Here is a 17,992-nt window from a genome sequence, read left to right on the forward strand (position 1 = left end):
TGAATGTTTTATAGCGACATCTCCATGTTGTACCCTACCTCACTAAAGTTAGCTCAGATATTCTCAAGTCCTCGGGTGACCCTGCAAAGGATGGATTGTGAGAAATACCAAACCATTATGTAGTGAGTGACCACTCCTTTACAGGGTACCAGAATGTGGAACCAATCCCAGATGATGGGGAAGAGTTACTCCGCTCCCTAGACATGTGAATATTCACCACCACCGGGACGCTTTGGGACTTTAACACACTTGAGGTCAGTAATTCAAACAGCTGATGCTGCCATTCTTAAGACGACTGTTCCAAACTCTATGATCTGTTTTGAAGCCTGGCTCTATTGGGAACTAAAATACAGGATATCTCAACTTTTCTGCTTTGATATTTATGATTCTTTTTCTTGTTCTTGTGAGACCGGCAGGACCAAATTTATGAAGGTGCATTGTAAATCCAGTATAGAAACTTTTGGATCAAGGATTGTGAGGCTACTGCAGGAGATAAAGAAATGTGCATAAATAAAGAATCCAAGCTCCAGTCCCTGTGTCTGACTGAAGCAAACACAAAAGGTACATATCTGTCAATTTTCCGAGCTGACTCTTTTGCTGCGTTCTTGTATACATGTTTACGCTACAGCAGGAAGTGAGTTTACATTGGATTTGTAGTTGGTTTGGATTGACACGTAATGTTGAATAAAAGACGAGGGTTCATGTGTACTTTGAATTCTCTGAAAATAAAATGAAATGTTTCACACTGTTTTCACTGCTGCCTTAGGAACGTATAGAGATTCCCAGGGGACGACTTTCACTTTCAGACAGACAAATTCTTCAGAATATCTCTGTTAAATTGAGGTTTTCTGGAAAAACAGGGGGCTTGTGCTGCTTGCCTTAACTACGTCCTGCACTCCCCACCTTTTACAATAAATTCTACACTGTGTTTTTACACATTGGATGAAAATCTTTTGTCAAAGAGGATTAAAAATATGACAATTCCAGCACATCCAGAACAACAATGCCACATTTTCATTCTGATATATTTATGTCAGAGTATGCTTTTCCTCAGTGCATGAATACATAAAACTCGCTCTAAATTATCATTATGGTTATGTACATCATGTTATTTAATTGGGTATTATGAGGAATAATTTATGGTACCATCTATTTTATTGTTTCTGGCTTGGAGATGTTCAGCACTTCTGTGGATGCAGCCACATGAGGGACATGAACGTCCCTCCAGAGGAAACTTGATGTCGCTGCAGCTGATGATCAGCCAAACCAGGCTTGACATAGTACGCTTTGTCATATCCTTTAAAATAGAGCATATAGTTGCTATGAAATAGATGCATATTTTTTGGATGCAGCCAACGACTAAATATTGATATGAAGCGTCCAGAAAAGACAAAATCAATTCATTTTCTATATGACGGCAAAGAAAGATCGTCTGTACAGTTTTTCCCTTCACTGGTCGACACCGCTGACAGCAGCATCAGCAACAGATTCTCAAACATGGAAGATATTGACAACATGCATGATTTAATTTTCTCTGGGGAGGAAATGAAAGAGATAGAAAGTCTAGACAGCTTGAGAAATAGCTTAGAACTAAAGAAAAAAAACCAACAACCTAAAAAATGAAATAAATAAATGAATACATAAATTATGGGTGGTTTTGATGGAGAGGGAATGGTGATGGAGGTGGTCTTCTCAGGCTGGAACCTGTATGATCAATAGAAAACCTATTGGGAGTTATAATATTTAATATTTGAAGTAATATTGTTCTTGTGTGTTATTTGGTAGTCAAAATGAGAAATAAACAAATAAGGAGAAGTGGGCGTGTCTGAGAGAGAGAGAGAGAGAGAGAGAGAGAGAGAGAGAGAGAGAGAGAGAGAGAGAGAGAGAGAGAGAGAGAGAGAGAGAGAGAGAGAGAGAGAGAGAGAGAGAGAGAGAGAGAGAGAGAGAGAGAGAGAGAGAGAGAGAGAGAGAGAGAGAGAGAGAGAGAGAGAGAGAGAGAGAGAGAGAGAGAGAGAGAGAGAGAGAGAGAGAGAGAGAGAGAGAGCATCCATCCATCCTGTGTGTGGTAACAGCTGGTGTCGGGGCGGGATGACCTTTCGTCAGGTGCGGGGAGTTGGGCGGAGATCCGTGAGGAGCCGTTACGCATCGGACCGGTCCCGGCGTCCCGGACAACGGATGAGCGTTTACCGACTGTCGGGGAGGTTTTAAACCCGGTTTCTTTTCAGTTTCAGTGAGAACCGCGTCCATGCTCACGTAGCGAGTTGGAGAGAGCAAGACGCGCTCCTCATCCTCACTCTTCTTTCATTCCATCCATCCGGCAGAAGAATGGGAGACTCCCGCTAACACCACGGAGAGGTTCCCGCTGAGACCGACTATGGCAGTGGACGGTAAGAGCGCTTTCTATTCCACTTCCACGCCAAAACCCCCCCAGGCGTTCACACTGGGACTTAATTGACACTCAGTGAGTTCACACTGACCTGAAAATTCTTGGAGGTGGTTTTCTATATGTCATATTTAAACCCAGGATGTATGTTAATATAATATTCCTCCAGGGATGTGTGTTTATTATTACAAGGAGAAAAAAAATCTGTTCCTGGAAAGAAAATTAATTATAAAAAGGTTTTTTGTTTGTTTTTCATGGCTTTATTGTGAGCTGCTGTCTATGTGGATGTGAGATATGAGATTTTGCTTGACCTTTTGAAGTTTCATTAACCTGAATGTGTCTGACAACATCCCAGAAGGTGTGAAGACCAAGTGTGATTTCTTTTTTTCCTCTAGGGGTGACTTGATTTTGACATAATCCACTCTGAAACCTCGATTCATGCAGTAACAGAGTGGAGTGGAAAACCAATGAAACTAGGATGCATTAAAAGAAAACTTTTAATTTTCACTGCATTTAAACAGGGTATATATTCTTTACTTTGCTGAAAACACAGTTTTGTTGTTTCTCAAGTATTCAGCTCAGAAAAAAGAAGCATTATTTGGTCTTCATTGTTTTTTCTCACTAAAGATGAAGAGCAAAATTCTGTTCCCAGACTTATTCATAAATATATTACTTATCTGATAAGTATGAAATTGAAAGAGCTGAACTTCCAGATTCTCCAACACTGTTTCTTATTTATTTCAGGAGTTATTTTGACAGTAAAACACACAAAACCACATCCAAATTCACACTCTCACATTGTCTAAACTTTAAATCTGAAGAAGCTGCTGAAGTCCAATGAAATGCACGCTATTTATTACTTTTTCATTTTTGTGGAAAAGGGCTGCAAGCAGCCATTCATGACTGATCAAGATGTACTGTAGACTCTTCAATAATTGATTTATTGTTTGTCTTTAAAATTTCAGGCATCGCTGAACGCCTAGAATTTCATTTTAAAGTGTTTTGTTTTGTCTGAATATCCAAAACCCCAAAACATTTTTCATTATCAAACCAAGAAGAAGCACCAAATTGTCAAATGTGACACGTTGAAAAATTGTGCATCACAATAGAGATGAAACTGCGAGATGAGTTGCATCCATCCTGCTTGTTTCTAAGCCTCTAGGGAAATCTTGCACAGTTCTCAGCCTCAGGGACTGAGCTGATTATCCATTAATATACTGTGAATAAAAAGTTTAAAGTCAGCTTTTTTTTTTTTTTTTTTTTGGGCTTGTTTGCACGGTTGTTGTTATTTTTGTCCTGCTGCTCCGTCTCGGCTGACTGGTGTTTGCATTCAGCAAAGTGCTAACAAACTTCAGATCAGATTGTGTATGCTCAGAGGCTATAATGCATTACAGCGTCTGTGTAGTGCCAAGCATTTTTTTTAACGTGTGTCTTCTGTCTGCTAGAACGGGATAGCTCTTCATTAACACGGCTGCAGGTAGGACACTCAGCTATGCATATATGCCTAGCAACACATTGTGCTATCTATAATTAATCCATAGTTTACTTAAGCATCATTAATTTACTGAGTGCCTTGGGTGACACTGTGCTATGCCACTGAAACTTTAAAGACTGTTGCTCCAAAAAGGATGAAGCGCTATTTAAAGATGATACATAAGGTTAAGGACCACGGAGCAACAAATATGCAATCTGTCCTTTTGATGCATGTTAGAGCGCAGCAACATTTTTAAAGAGGCTGACTGAGATTTCAAGCTTTTAAAAATGTTGTAATATATTTGATTAAGAAATGGATACCCGTCCACTGATGCTGAGGTAGAAAAGAAATTAAAGGAAATGAAAGCCGGTCACACAGACCCTCCATTTCTTCCTGGAGGAACCTAAAATCAAACATTTCACTGTGGAGCATCAGGGAACATTACTAGTGAATATTTTAGGTGGGATATGTTTACTGGTCGTGTTCACATATCCATTCATGTGAAGTTTGTAATTTCCTTTTAGGTGGACTTCAGCTTCAGGCCTGTAATTCCATAAAATGCAATTGTCATCTACATTTAAACGCCGTAATAGACATTGTCGTCTAATCTTTATGTAAATTGCTGAGAAAATTACTCTCACTTCTTCCTGCCGGCTGAGCAGCAAATAACACTACACAATTATGTTTCCTCTATTTTTGGACTACTCAGGGTGGACAAAATTCAGATGTTCTGCTTAGATCACGCAGAACATCTGGTTGTATTGTTATATTCAAGATAAGCAGCCGCACAAATGATGCTACTCCATTGTCCAGTTGGAAACATCCTTTTTTGTTTTGTTTAGAGAAGGAAGAGAGAAAGTAGAGTGTTCCATCCTCCTATTGACATCAAGAGAAGGCATGAGACAACTCAGTGTGTGTGTGTGTGTGTGTGTGTGTGTGTGTGTGTGTGTGTGTGTGTGTGTGCGTGCTTGTGTGTGTGCATGCGTGCAAGGCAGATTTTGCTCAGCTCAGCATGTAGGCCATCCAAACAACTGAGGTAGTACAAAGACAGCCAGGATGGTTTCCATGTACTGTATTCTGCTGGATACACACCATGTGCTGACCATCATGCTGACAGGCCCGCAGGGAGACGAGCACGAAGTTCGATCCAAACCCAAAGACAGCCAATTTATTTATCTCAACCCCCGTCTTTCTCTCTGAGGGCGGATGTGGGCAGTCTGCAGGAGGAGGGTAGATGGTGTTTATTCTTTGCCTACATGATGGACACGTGAGGAGGATGGTGAATAACAGATATACAGCTGTGGACGCTGGACGTTTCCAAATAAAAGAATATTGAGTGGAATCGGCTTCTTTCTTTGCAGTGAACTGGAATCACAGAAATAAAGGAAATAAGGAAGAAAATCTGCGCCACAATTATTTAATATATACTAACATCACCAGTGTTGTCTATGACACCCCTCTGGTGTTAACCCCTCTGAATCACACACACACACACACCCTTTTTTCTCATCAGGTCACAGAGTCGTGTGCTCTGTTGACTGTAAAACCGTCGCTTCTTTCCATCAGGGCGGTCCCAGTATGCCTGAAAAAAAATCTAATATGTATGTATGTGAGTGTCTGCATGTGTTCTGGCTTGTGTGTGTTTATGTTTGTGTGTGCATGCATGTGTGTGTGTGTGTGTGTGTGTGTGTGTGTGTGTGTGTGAACATGCAGATGAAGCAGAAGAGGAGCCAGCACCTCAGTGGGTAGGATGATGAGGGCGAGGGAGGTGGAGACAAACACCCCCTTTGTTGTCTTGCTGGCATGCGATCCACTGCCTGTTGGAGACGACGTCCATTTGGTGCAAATGGTGGAACCAAATGTGCTTCTGGACTTTGTAGTTAAGTGATATGGTAATATCGTGTTAACCCCAGCTGTTAAAGGGACACACGGGGTTATATAGTGTGTGTGTGCGCGTGTGTGAGAGAGAGTGTGTGAGAATGAGAGAGAGCGCAAGCTGTTAACCTCTTCCCCCTGTCCATCATCATCCCCTAGCACCTCACAGCAGGGAGTGTGTCACTCAATATAATGCATGGAGAATCCTCATGAACACACACACTCTCTCTCTCACACACACACACACACACACACACACACACACACATATGCAGACGTACCCTCCAGTCATCCATCATCAATGCTCTTATCCACCGCAGCTCAACAGCTGCACTCAGCCTGAGCTGGTGGATTCTAACCTCACTGACAGAAGAATAAATAGTGAGAAGATACCACACAGGATGTGTTTCTGAAATTCTAAATGTCTTGACAGATCCTTGCCTGGAAATATGTGGACAGTTTGGTCAAAGTTGTTAAAAAAGATCAGCGTATAAACTGTATAAACATTTTCTGTCAGAAGCCAGAAGAAGAAATTAAACAAGAACAACACAAGGAACATCCGTCTTTACCATTTGTTAATTTACACCAAACAAACCAACAAAAGGAGAAAATTAGGTCTCTTTTATATATATTATATATATATATATATTATTTATTTATTTTTTTATTTAAATTAATTTATTGTTTTTGCTGAACACAGAGAATCTGTTATCTTCAAAAAGCTCTGTGTTCACATGGTAACATTATTAAAACAATACCCAACAAAACCAATCTTTGAAGTAAAACATTCAAATAGCACATCATAAGGCATATACCATAGCGGGGCTGGAAAATAATAATAAAATTAAAACAGCAATATTATTTATGTTCCCAAATAAATGGGATGGAGTAAGGAGCGCCCCAATTTTTAGAATGCTTTTGGTTGATTTTCTTCTAATTTCAGTTTGTGTCTAACTGCTACTATAGCTTCATTTTTTGATCTCACTGTTGTGGATTGCCGCAAAAAAGATGCTGGCAAAACAGTCGGCTGTCCTATTCCACAGCCTTGGTGGCTCACTCCATTTATATAGTTGTCGATTTCACTATGTCACTCCCTCCTCTGGCAGCTCAGAGGCTCCTAAAATGTTTATACAGAACCTATAAAGCTCCACCAGTCCTTCCATGTTCTCTACAGAGGCCTGTAAGTTCATCTCTGTCCAGCTTCACACCCCCATTGTGCTTTTAGTTGTCAACCATGAAGTCTTCAGACCAGCTGATGTAGTTTATCAGACTTCATGCAGCTCCCTCTGGAAAAATAAAAATGCTCCCCAACACAATGTACGTGAAAACAGACGAGTTCCACTTTCAATTTTTTTTGCTCCTTCTTATTAATTTATAGGGACTGCCCTCCTTTCCTGGAACGCAATCAAAATTGGAAGATTATTGCTCTGGCACAATAGATCAAAATTACGATAAACGTTAATTATCCTAATGTGTAATACTGGATGAAGGCACTTAAGACTGCTCGTATTAATGACAACATCATAATCAATTTTATTCAGACTTGGACATCTGAGAAATTTAATGATGAGGAGAACATTTCCAATGAGTTATTGATTTGTCAGAGCCTCTGACCTGGTGTGCAGTGGTGAGATGGACAAAGGAAGATTAAGTAGATAAATATTTACACTCTGGCTCTATAGACCTGTGAGAGATTGATGAAGTAGTAAAAGAGGAGAAAGGAGAGTCCGCTTTAGTATAAATCAGCAGTGGATTAGCAGCAGCAGAGTCGGCTGGATTTTGGCTTCTGTTCTGAAGCGTCACACGTCAAGTGTCTCATGTATTTTGCACTCGCTGCTAACCTTGCCATCCCTTTAATACTTACAAAAATGACAAGGCTTCACCGTTCTGATCCAGTGCACTTTTTCCAGGTCTGACCCCCCCCCCCCCCACACACACACACACACACCCTCTCCTCCCTTCTCCTTGCACCCTCCTTCCTCTCCCTGAATTAGAGCGCGCACAGGTCCATATCCAATTTCTTTCCTTTAATTAGCCTTCATTGTGTGTGCGTGTGTGTGTGTGTGTGTGTGTGTGTGTGTGTGTGTGTGTGTGTGTGTGTGTGTGTGTGTGCAAGCTTGGGGGGGGGTTACAGCTGGATGAAAAAGAGAAGTGAATTTTCTGAAGGATTGCACTAATTAGGTATAATTTCATAAAGTGTTCCTCATGCATCAAACTTCAATCAACTTCATCATTGTGGTTTACCCTTTCAGATAAAGGATTTTTTTTTCCCACTTCAATTTCGGGCCTTAATTGTGTTAGGGGGAATTATAATGATTCAATTTACCTTTATGAATATCATCTATTGTTTCCTGTCCATTATTACCATCTGTCTCGAGGAAATCTGATCCCAACCAAACGTCCTTCATCCGTCTCATCCTTTGACCAGATGTTTTTCAGCCTGCAGATTCAACAAGAGCAGACCCCCACCACCACCACCACCACCACCACCCCCACTTGCCATCTTCATCATTATAGTCTGCTAAACAAACAGACTAATTAAGTGTGGCCTTGTGTGATGGGGTAAATTCAGAGTCTTTCAGTCCAATCGTGTGCCAGAAGGAAGTGGAGCCTGTGCTACAGATTGCCCATTAAACCAAAGGGCTAGTGGCTCCAGCTATCCTAACAAGGCAAATATCCTTGTAGACTCAGGAGCACAGGTCACATTCATCCACTGCAAAAAAAAAAAAAAGCAATTACATTACCTCTCGCCGTTCTAGAGCGTGACCTGTGACTAGTTTATATGCATATGCAAAACTGTTGGTGCATGTGACTTTCAAATTTAATATGTTTGAGAATCCTTTTAAACCAATTGGTCAACTTCCAGAAATAGAAAATCCTTTTTGCTTTCCATTTTTCCCATCTTCAACCTTTTCGATGTTCGTGTTTCCTCTCTGCTCCAGCCTTACGGTTTCACGCTGTCAAAAAACGGTCCTACCTCCACACTCCTTGCCTCCTGCAGCACACTCCTTTGTGCACTTTCCTCTGTCTCTTTCCTCTCCTGCTGTGTCACCTGATGAGTGTTGTAATAGTGACAGTATGGAAGCCGGCTGTCACAGGGTTCCTCAAATGGTCCCTCAATTTACCATGTCAATAGGCAGCCAAGTGTTAGCGTGTCAATTCCACAGCTGAGGTGAGGGGAGACAGAGTTGTTAAAATGCAGCTCAACTTTCCGTGACACCCTTTAACCCGTGGAACTAACATTCTCCCAGAACTGCTGTTTTTTTTGTTTTTTGTTTTTTTTTTCCTCACATATTCATCACATTGCCTGTTTTTTTCATTCTCGGATGTATTTTTGTTATTTTTTTATTTATTTATTTTTTTACAACTCTGCAGTATTCCTCTCTGCTGTATCCCCTATTGTGTATCTCTCTGGAGCTACATTAAAAAACTCTCTTCATGATTAAAATGTTAGACTTTCATTTCACAAACTTTTCAGTTTTCCCCTTCTAAACTGAGCCCAGGGGAACCTCTAGTGCAGCTTTATAACAGCTATATGGCACTATCAAGGAATGGCCCACGCTGTGGCGAATATATATTGTAGGGATTTATAGCAGGCTCAAACTGCACGAATATTTCTGAGTAGTTTAATTTGACGTTCGGGTTTCCGTTTGTATGTACATCTAATTTGATTTTCTGCTTTTCAGCCACAAATATGAACTGACTGACTCAGCCACAGCCCAGTAAATGTCCTTGACAGTGAACTGAAGGGACTCCGTTTTGCCTCCATGTAACCCACCGCCTCATATGCCCCCCCCCTACACTTCCTGTTAAATAATTCATTCTCAGAAAGAGATTGAAGCTACGATGCCAGAATGAGTCTCATACAACATTTAGCACGTTTTAGAGAGGTTTTATTTGATTGTTTACCGATCTGAATCCCAGACTTTTAGCCAAATCTAAACCTTATTTGATATTTACAAAAACCACTTATGAATACTTTAGATTTCTTAATACTAATATGCAATTATTTACTTTGGGGGTTTTTCCTCCTCCTTGTATCAAGTGGTAGGAAACTTGACTCTGACTCTGTGCACCAACTGTCCGCAAAAATTTCCTTTTCTATCTTGTATTCATTCACTTTCTTATCTGGCTTTGAGTCCTGGGGGGCGGTAGACTCAGAGGGGGAAGCCCAAACCTCCTTCCTCCTTGTCGCCTCCACCATCACACCAAGGTGTTCCTGAGCCATCCGAGAGATTTAATCCCTCCAGCATGTCCTAAATCTACTCCAGGTCTCCTCCTACTGGGATTTGCCCAGGGTGGTATCCTAACTAAATAGAGGAAAAGCAATGGAAATGCATTTGGAGACATTTAAAACTTCAAGAAAACTTTAAAGTCAAAGAAATATCATCTTTGTCAGCACATTAATCTATCTCCTTCAAGGCAAATTATTGTCCTGATTCCAGTATCTTGTTCTCCAGTTCTGTGGAGATACTGTCCTAGAAGTTTGCCCCAGAAATACGTGTTACATCGAGCTCAGAATGACAGACGTTGAACTAACAACAAAACCAAACTATTGTCGCAGGAGTCGGCCAAGGTTGCAGGGCTGTCAGTCAGAGTTAGTGGGGGGCAGGGACTAAGCTTCCATCCCAGAGTCTCAGTCTTGCCCTATATATCAGGTCAGTGGTGCTTTCAGGCTTTTGGTCTTGCATGGAGGGAGCAAGCACACACAATCAGACACATGCACTTGTGTATGTGCATAACTAAAGCCATGCACACATGTGGCCACAGATATTTTTGCACCAATGGTGCCAAAAGACAAGGATTTTCATCTCTGCATTAAAATGACTGCAGGTCATAGATTAGGATTTCAAGAATCTTCATGTCATGAAAAAAGGGAAGGAAAACGTTTCTGAAATTGCTCAATAGTGATGAGACCAATCTTTTTCAAGTGTTTTAGAGGTTCAGTTAATCTGAAACCGAAATAATTAACAGTTGAACAATAAAGCTGTTCATTTTTTTTTCTCTAATTATTGAAGTGAAACTCATCCAGTGTATTAAAACCAGTCCCTGATATGGAATGAAACGCACACAGACGTGTATGTGTGTTTGAAATAGAAAGAGAAAAAAAGCGAGTCAAAGGCTTTTGCCCACGCATGTGCTATTAATGTCGCATTGTTAACATGATGTGTCTGTGGGATAATTGGAGTGTGTAAAGATTTGTGTGTGTGTGTGTGTGTGTGTGTGTGTGTGTGTGTGTGTGTGTGTGTGTGTGTGTGTGTGTGTGTGTGTGTGTGTGTGTGTGTGTGTGTGTGTGTGTGTGTGTGTGTGTCCGTATGTGTGTGCAGTTGTCTGAGTGGTCGGGTGATAATAAGGAAGCTGATTCAGTGGAGAGGAAAAGATGGAGGGAAGAGAGCTGTGACTCAAACCATGGAAAGTGTCAGTGTCAGCCTTAATAAGCAGGTACACATGGGTTGACAGGGACACACACTGAGGTTGATTAATTGGCATGTCTTAGACGAGCCCAATGGATATGTGTGTGTGTATGTGTGTGTGTGTGTGTGTGTGTGTGTGTGTGTTTTCCTGTGCTGCCTAAGAAACATCTGGCATCATTAGAAGTTAACACTAAGGGACTTATCAATGAAGAGCGAATGATGTCTGAAAACCTGACGTTGATGGTGCTGTGATGTATTTGCCTCAGTTTGTGCTTATAGGAAGTCATTTTTAAATCGGATAATTACATTAACATGGTGTCAGATGATTACATTCATTGATGTTCTACGTATATTATGCATGTATATTTTCTAGCCAACCTCTGCTTGTTTTGATGTTTCAGTGTCACAATGGTATTTTCCAAAGGTCTTCTAAAACGTGTTCCCATGACGTAACACCGGTTTTGCATGAACTACAAAAACCAGCTGTGATCATGGCTGAGTTTATCCAAAATCCAGCAGCTCAATCCCTCCCCACAGGATTGTTTTTGTGCTTTAGAAAACAATATCAAAGCACGAATATGAAACAATCATAAAACACATGCATTTCTTTAATTTGCTGCTTTATTCATGTTAATGCTGCTCCGTCTCTCTCTCTCCATATATATATATATATATATATATATATATATATATATATATATATATATATATATATATATATATATATATATATAGTATAAGTAATAGTATATAGTATAAGTAATAGTATATAGTATAAGTAATGCTTTTACAAAGAAACCAGGAAAAAATAAAATTATGTTCATCAATGATCAAATTGTCTTGGAAGCTAACTCTAGCCTTTTTACATTATTATACTGCTGGCAAGTGTGTGTGTGTGTGTGTGTGTGTGTGTGTGTGTGTGTGTGTGTGTGTGTGTGTGTGTGTGTGTGTGTGTGTGTGTGTGTGTGTGTGTGTGTGTGTGTGTGTGTGTGTGTGTGTGTATGCGAGGAGGAAATTACAAATGTTTAAACCTGGAAATGAATGCAGATGAAATCTACCTTAAAGCCATTAATCGAATGTCACCATTGATGTTGATTAATCCTCATTGTTTCAGTACTAATCCTGTAATCCATGTCAAATACTTGTAAATCCTAGAACTACCGTTCAGTCAAGACAGACTTGTAGTTGAAATAAACATGATTGCTTATCATAACAAGAGGTGATCAGTGAAATTATTCAGCGCTGATAGACTCTTCACAGAGATGGAGGTCATCAAGGGCATCTGTGTTGCAACAGCAGCAAGATAGATATCCCTCCTTGTAGTGCAGATAGTGATGGTGGTGGTGGTGGCTGATAACCCTGTAGAAACTGATGGATTATTAAGTTACTGAATCAGCAGCATAAATGAACTAGAGAAATGACATTTATGTGATATTTATAAAACAACAAAAGGGAACAATAGTAAGATTATAGGCCGATGATGAGGGTGTGTTACCATGACAATGGATAGATGTGACCAGCTGATAACTGTGATAGTAGGAAAATCAACATGAGCATGACGGGTGTGAATAACCGAATGAATCCTTTTGCTAGAGTCGCTGGTATCTGCTGATTGAAATATCAAAAGAATATTTCAACACGGTAGTAAATATATCTATCTGCTGATAAATCTCATAAAGAAAGATAAGATAGGGAATGGGTGAAGATATTCTCTAAAAATGCTGAAATTTCTTTGAGAAAAGGGACATTAAGAAAGTCAGGAAGACAAACATAGAAAGAGGGATAAGAATACAAAAAGACGAAGATGACGATAGGAAATGTGTTCGCGGTAAAGGATTAAAAGGGAAACAGAAGTCGACGATCCCTTTGTGTCTTGTGGCTCCTGCTGGGACTTTGTGTTTATTGATGTGTGTATTTTGCCTGCATGTGTGCACAAAGACCTATGATTCACCCCCCCCCCCCGTTTCATCCCGAAGTGCTTACTGTGTATAGCAGACACTGCAACCTCAGGAAACCATGTGAGCGAATAAGAACAAGTGAGTGTAAGAGGAGGAGTAATTGCTATGTCCATCTGAGAGAGAGAGAGAGAGCGCCTGGGCGAAGTGATGGTGCAGGAGTGGAGCTGATAACGGGGCAATTAAGACGAAGACAGAGCTCCAAACAGCTCTGAATGCTTACAGAGTCACAGAGAGGCATGAAGGACTGCAGGGAGAGGGTACGGAGACAGGGAGAGATGGTGAGAGCCCCAGGTGTAAAGTCATTTGCCTCTTGTTTGGGACAAGACTTGTTCAAAACACGTCTGTATTTCACCCTTCGCCTGCAGACACACGCTGCTGCTGAGGACATCTGGGTTTTATCCCATCTCTCAATGTCAAACTACACTTTAAAGGCAAAGTTTAAGATTTCCATCCTGTGTTTGTTAAAATAAGCCATAGAGGAGATGTGGTTGGAGTTTTTTTTAATACACACACACACATATATATATATATATATATATATATATATATATATATATATATATATATATATATATATATATTTATATATATATATATATATATATTTATATATATATATATATATAAAATCTTGGTGAAACAGATCAAACAGTGTCAGAGCTGCCAGCCTCCTCTCACCTGTCTCAGCGGTATTGCCTAAGCAGATCTGCGCGGCCTCCCGCTGCGACCTTTGCATCTTTAACCCGCCTTTCTCTTCTTTCTCTCCTTTTTTGGGAAAGATTTGAAGCACCATCCTGAATCACACCACACCGGAGTAACAAACTTGGAAAAACTTCAAAAGCACCAAGAAATTTTTCAGTCGACTGACAGAGAAAATGCCAACACTCCATCCACCACCACCACCAGCAGCACCACCAGCACCACCAGCACCACTGCTGTAGAGCTGCTGCTTCTAATTATTCACGCTTCAGACAAATCTTCAAACTAAACTCCCTGTCTGCAATTTTTCATTCTCCCAGTGTGCATCTCTTCTTCCAGCTCCTCTCTTTCTTCCCCTGTGCTCTTTTCTCTCTGTTTACCTCTCAGCTTCTGTGGAGAATTAAATTTTATCTTTTTTTTTACCATCCCTTTCATAAGCCTATTTCCTCTTTTTTTTTTTTTTTACCATGCTTTATTTTCCTTTATCCTCTCATTCTAGTTTCTTTGTTGGATGCAAGGATGGCGTGGAGCATATTTTCCAACCTGCTCTCACAGCGGTCATTTATTCACTTCATTGTTTGCAGACCCCTTTGTGTTTAATAACCTGTGTGTGTTTTGAAAAATAGTGTACATTTTGTGCAATCAAAAGGTTGTTTTTGGTGACATTACATTTCTCAAAATATTTCTTCTCCGGCATGTGAAAGAGGTCGACGAGCATCGGCACACATGTCGAGCTAAGAAGGGCACTCGTCTGATATCCACGGTTTAAAGAAACTCAATAGCGAATCGGGGGATTGAAGTGCTCCACATCCAGTTCCCTCACCGGGCCACAGCGTGAGTGCACCGCATCGATTCACAGACCGCACGTGACAATCACAATGAATTGCAGTCCACTCTCATTATGTGAGTGCAATGTTGTACAGAGTCCACTCTGACAATCTGAACCTCGACAGGGTGTGGCGAACCTCTCTGATCTCCACACAATGTGAGAGTCGACTGTAAGGACCGACTTCTTTATGGTAACCGTCCAAATTGTTCTAGATCTCTGCCAGACGGCCTTGCAGGCTGTCAGTGAAGGTATGTGAGCACGATTATGAAAAGTGTTGACTTATTATTGGTTTAGGGAAAAGAATAATGATAAAAACAGTTTGACTAATGACTTTCATCAATTCAGAGTTCATTTAGTAGACCATCTGGCTGATGATCTTGGTTCCATTGCACTTGAAATCAGAGGATTAATTTTCCTATTGAAATGCATCCTGCTATTAATCTTGCTGTTAATTTTTACAGTTAGTTTGGTGGTTTACAAAGACCTTGTTGCTAAGTTAAAAGAAAATGGAAAATGTTATTTCTATGTTGGGAAACATAGAAATAGACACTAAATATTTAGAGTGCTGGACCCAGCCTAGTAAGTGATGTACTTTTGTTTAATTTTTCAGCATTTTGGGGTATTTCCAATCGAATACAGATTATAATTTACATTTTAGATCACAAAGCTGAGGGATGATATGTAATTTCATGGCATCTATACCCCAGTATTCACAGCCGATAATGTTGTGTTGTGACGTGTCAAATTGTGAATCCGCCGGTCGAGGTGTGAAGTTTCGTGTGGACATTGAGATCATTTAGTGTCTTGACCTTCCACAGTATTAAATTATTAAATTAACCGGATGCAATTTGCTCCAACCTTTATAATTCTTTCCATATGCATTTATAACTGTTTAAACATTTATAATAGTACGCTCTGCCCATCTGACCTTTTAATTTAATTTTTGTCTATTTCATGCTCCATCCCATCCAATGCTTGGATCTGCTTGGAGATCCTAAATTAGGCCGGCGTGGATGGATTCTCATATGCTGTGAGTGATAACAGCGTAGTTGAGAGTGTGAACAGATTGATCATCTCAATTACTTTCACCACTTAGGCTCCTCTTGTCAAATAAGAATTCAATATCTCATAAACAAGATCATGCAAATGTTCATGGACGTGTGCCCTTGACGATCTCCGGTACTTCAACCTTCATGACAAAATCCCCGATGCTAATAATTTTTTTATTTTTTTATTTTTTTTTTACTAGATCCGTCATGTAGATTATGCTATGGATAAATCATGCAAATGCGGCTTCTGTTGTTTTGTATATGGCTGGGAGCACAGCATCAAGGTCGAAGTAGCTGAATTACAACATAATAAACTCAGTGGTTTGTGAATCCTGGATGAGTCAAAGCAGTTTGGGGTTTTGGTGCTTCATCATTGGCATATCTCTAATCCTGAAAGGAAGTATGGGGAGTTTGAACTGTGATTGAACATTCATCCATCATAAATAAGTGGCACATACCCACAATGCTCCACAACCATCATAAGAGCTCAGTATAGCGGTCCAAATCCAGACACTGGCTGATCTGGTCAGGTCCCAGTTTGATCACACCTCACATCCTCTTCCTCCACCTCATTCCTCTTCCTTTCCCCTCTGACATTTGCTTTGAATTATCGATTGTTAGATTTAACCCCCCACCCCCCCATCCCACCCATGAGAGATTGGCTGTGAAGCAGGGGAAAAAACAAGAGGATCTCATCTACTCATCATTTCCTTTTGCAATTAATATTAACGCTCTGCTCCGAAGCGCAGCTTTCCATCCATCCCCTCCTCTGCCGCTTGTCATCCAGCTCATTTTCCCATCATTTTTTCCATCCATTTATCATCCCCTTGTTGCTCTGACAGGGGCACAAACATGCCAGACTCCTATACCACCCCCCACCCCCCCATCTCAGCGACATGTGTCGTTCTTCCTTTTCCTCCTGTTGCTTGAAACATGTGGTGAGTTCTGTTGAGCGGGAGTGAACATGACAGCCTGCAGCCCCGAGTTGTGGGGGTGTGTGTGGGGGGTGCATGGACTGGGATTGTGCTTCTGCCTGTTTATGTGTGTTTTATTAAAGCTGAACTATAATTGTATGTTCTCTGACACAGTGAAAGATAATCGATAGTTCTGTCTGACTCCTTGGAAATGCTCTGGGCGGGGGGGGGGGGGGGTGTGTGTGTGCAGAGTGAAGAGTTAGAGGGGGAAAAAAAATCAGTTTTGTCCTCGATGTTGGAATTTTTTCATTTATTTTTTTTTGCTTTGCATTACCACTTGAAGAGAGGAACCCAAGGTCGGTCAGGCATTCCTCACACCAGCTCTGGATTCAGAGGGCAGTCGGACCTGGACAACTGTCATCAGGGTACGCTCTCAGAAATGCTGCCCATGCTCTGAGCTCCACTTTGCATTGCCTGAAATTTTAAATCCAGAAATCATCCTCATTGCTGCATGAAATTATCAGCTTTAATATTCTAATTTAATATTTAATAATCTAATCTGGCCTGAAGAACAGCAGACAGGGTTCGTACAGATGTGTAGACATGGGAGTTGTCACGCTGACCAGGGGAATCATTCATAAACATGCCTACATTCATTAATACCGGAAATCATATGGGACATTTAGTTGGCAATTTCCTCATCTGTGCGCCGATTACAATTGATTCGTTGTTATCTTTATTAAGTCAGCATCGTCCACGTGTTTTATTTACCGCCGTCTCCTGTGAGTCTGAGAGTTTGTGAGAGGTAATCCTGAGCCCTGGCCTCGGCTCCAGTGTCTTATGTCATAGTGGGTAATAAACCGCAATGCATTATGGGGGAAAAAGCCCTTGGGGGTTCTGGGTTTTTTTGTATTTTTATTTTCAAAGCTTCAACCAGAATCCTCCACCCCCCACCCCCTTCACCCCCACCTTTGCTCTTTCAAAAATGGACTAATTTTATGGCTCATTCCTGGGGTTAACACTCGGTCTGCCGTGGTGGGAAAGTTGCGGAGAGCCCCCTCTCTCACCCCCCCCCCCCCGCGACCCCTTCTCAGATTATAGAAGAATGGCTGACTGTAAATAGAAACGTTATCTTACAGTTGAATGGGAGGTGCCTAGCAGGAAGGGGGGGGGGGGCTAATGCAAATATCATGCTTCTGAAATGGCCACGGCATCGTTTCTGAGGATTATGCACACACTTCCCTTATCCTTTATGTCCTATAAGAGGCAAGCACTACACACACACACACACGCACACGCACACACACACACACACACACACACACACACACACACACACACGCATACCACAGTTATGCAAAAATTTAACTTCTACTGTACAAAAAGCCTACGCAGCA

General features: G+C 40.9%; 1 protein-coding gene across 3 annotated transcripts in view; it reads left to right on the forward strand.

The window, feature by feature from the left end:
- The first annotated feature begins 2,078 nt into the window (after positions 1–2,078).
- Positions 2,079–17,992, forward strand: part of LOC137612480 (sterile alpha motif domain-containing protein 10-like) — a 43,674-nt gene continuing 27,760 nt past the window's right edge. For 2 of the 3 annotated variants that reach the window (XM_068341023.1, XM_068341031.1), the window contains exon 1: positions 14,801–14,880. In XM_068341023.1, coding sequence (XP_068197124.1) covers positions 14,820–14,880 — 61 coding nt within the window. In that variant the 5' untranslated portion in view covers positions 14,801–14,819. Of the gene's footprint in view, positions 2,388–14,800; positions 14,881–17,992 lie in introns of those variants that run through there. The other variant, XM_068341038.1, reaches the window with a different exon arrangement.

The sequence above is a fragment of the Antennarius striatus genome, chromosome 2, assembly GCF_040054535.1.
Source record: "Antennarius striatus isolate MH-2024 chromosome 2, ASM4005453v1, whole genome shotgun sequence".
Taxonomy (NCBI): domain Eukaryota; kingdom Metazoa; phylum Chordata; class Actinopteri; order Lophiiformes; family Antennariidae; genus Antennarius; species Antennarius striatus.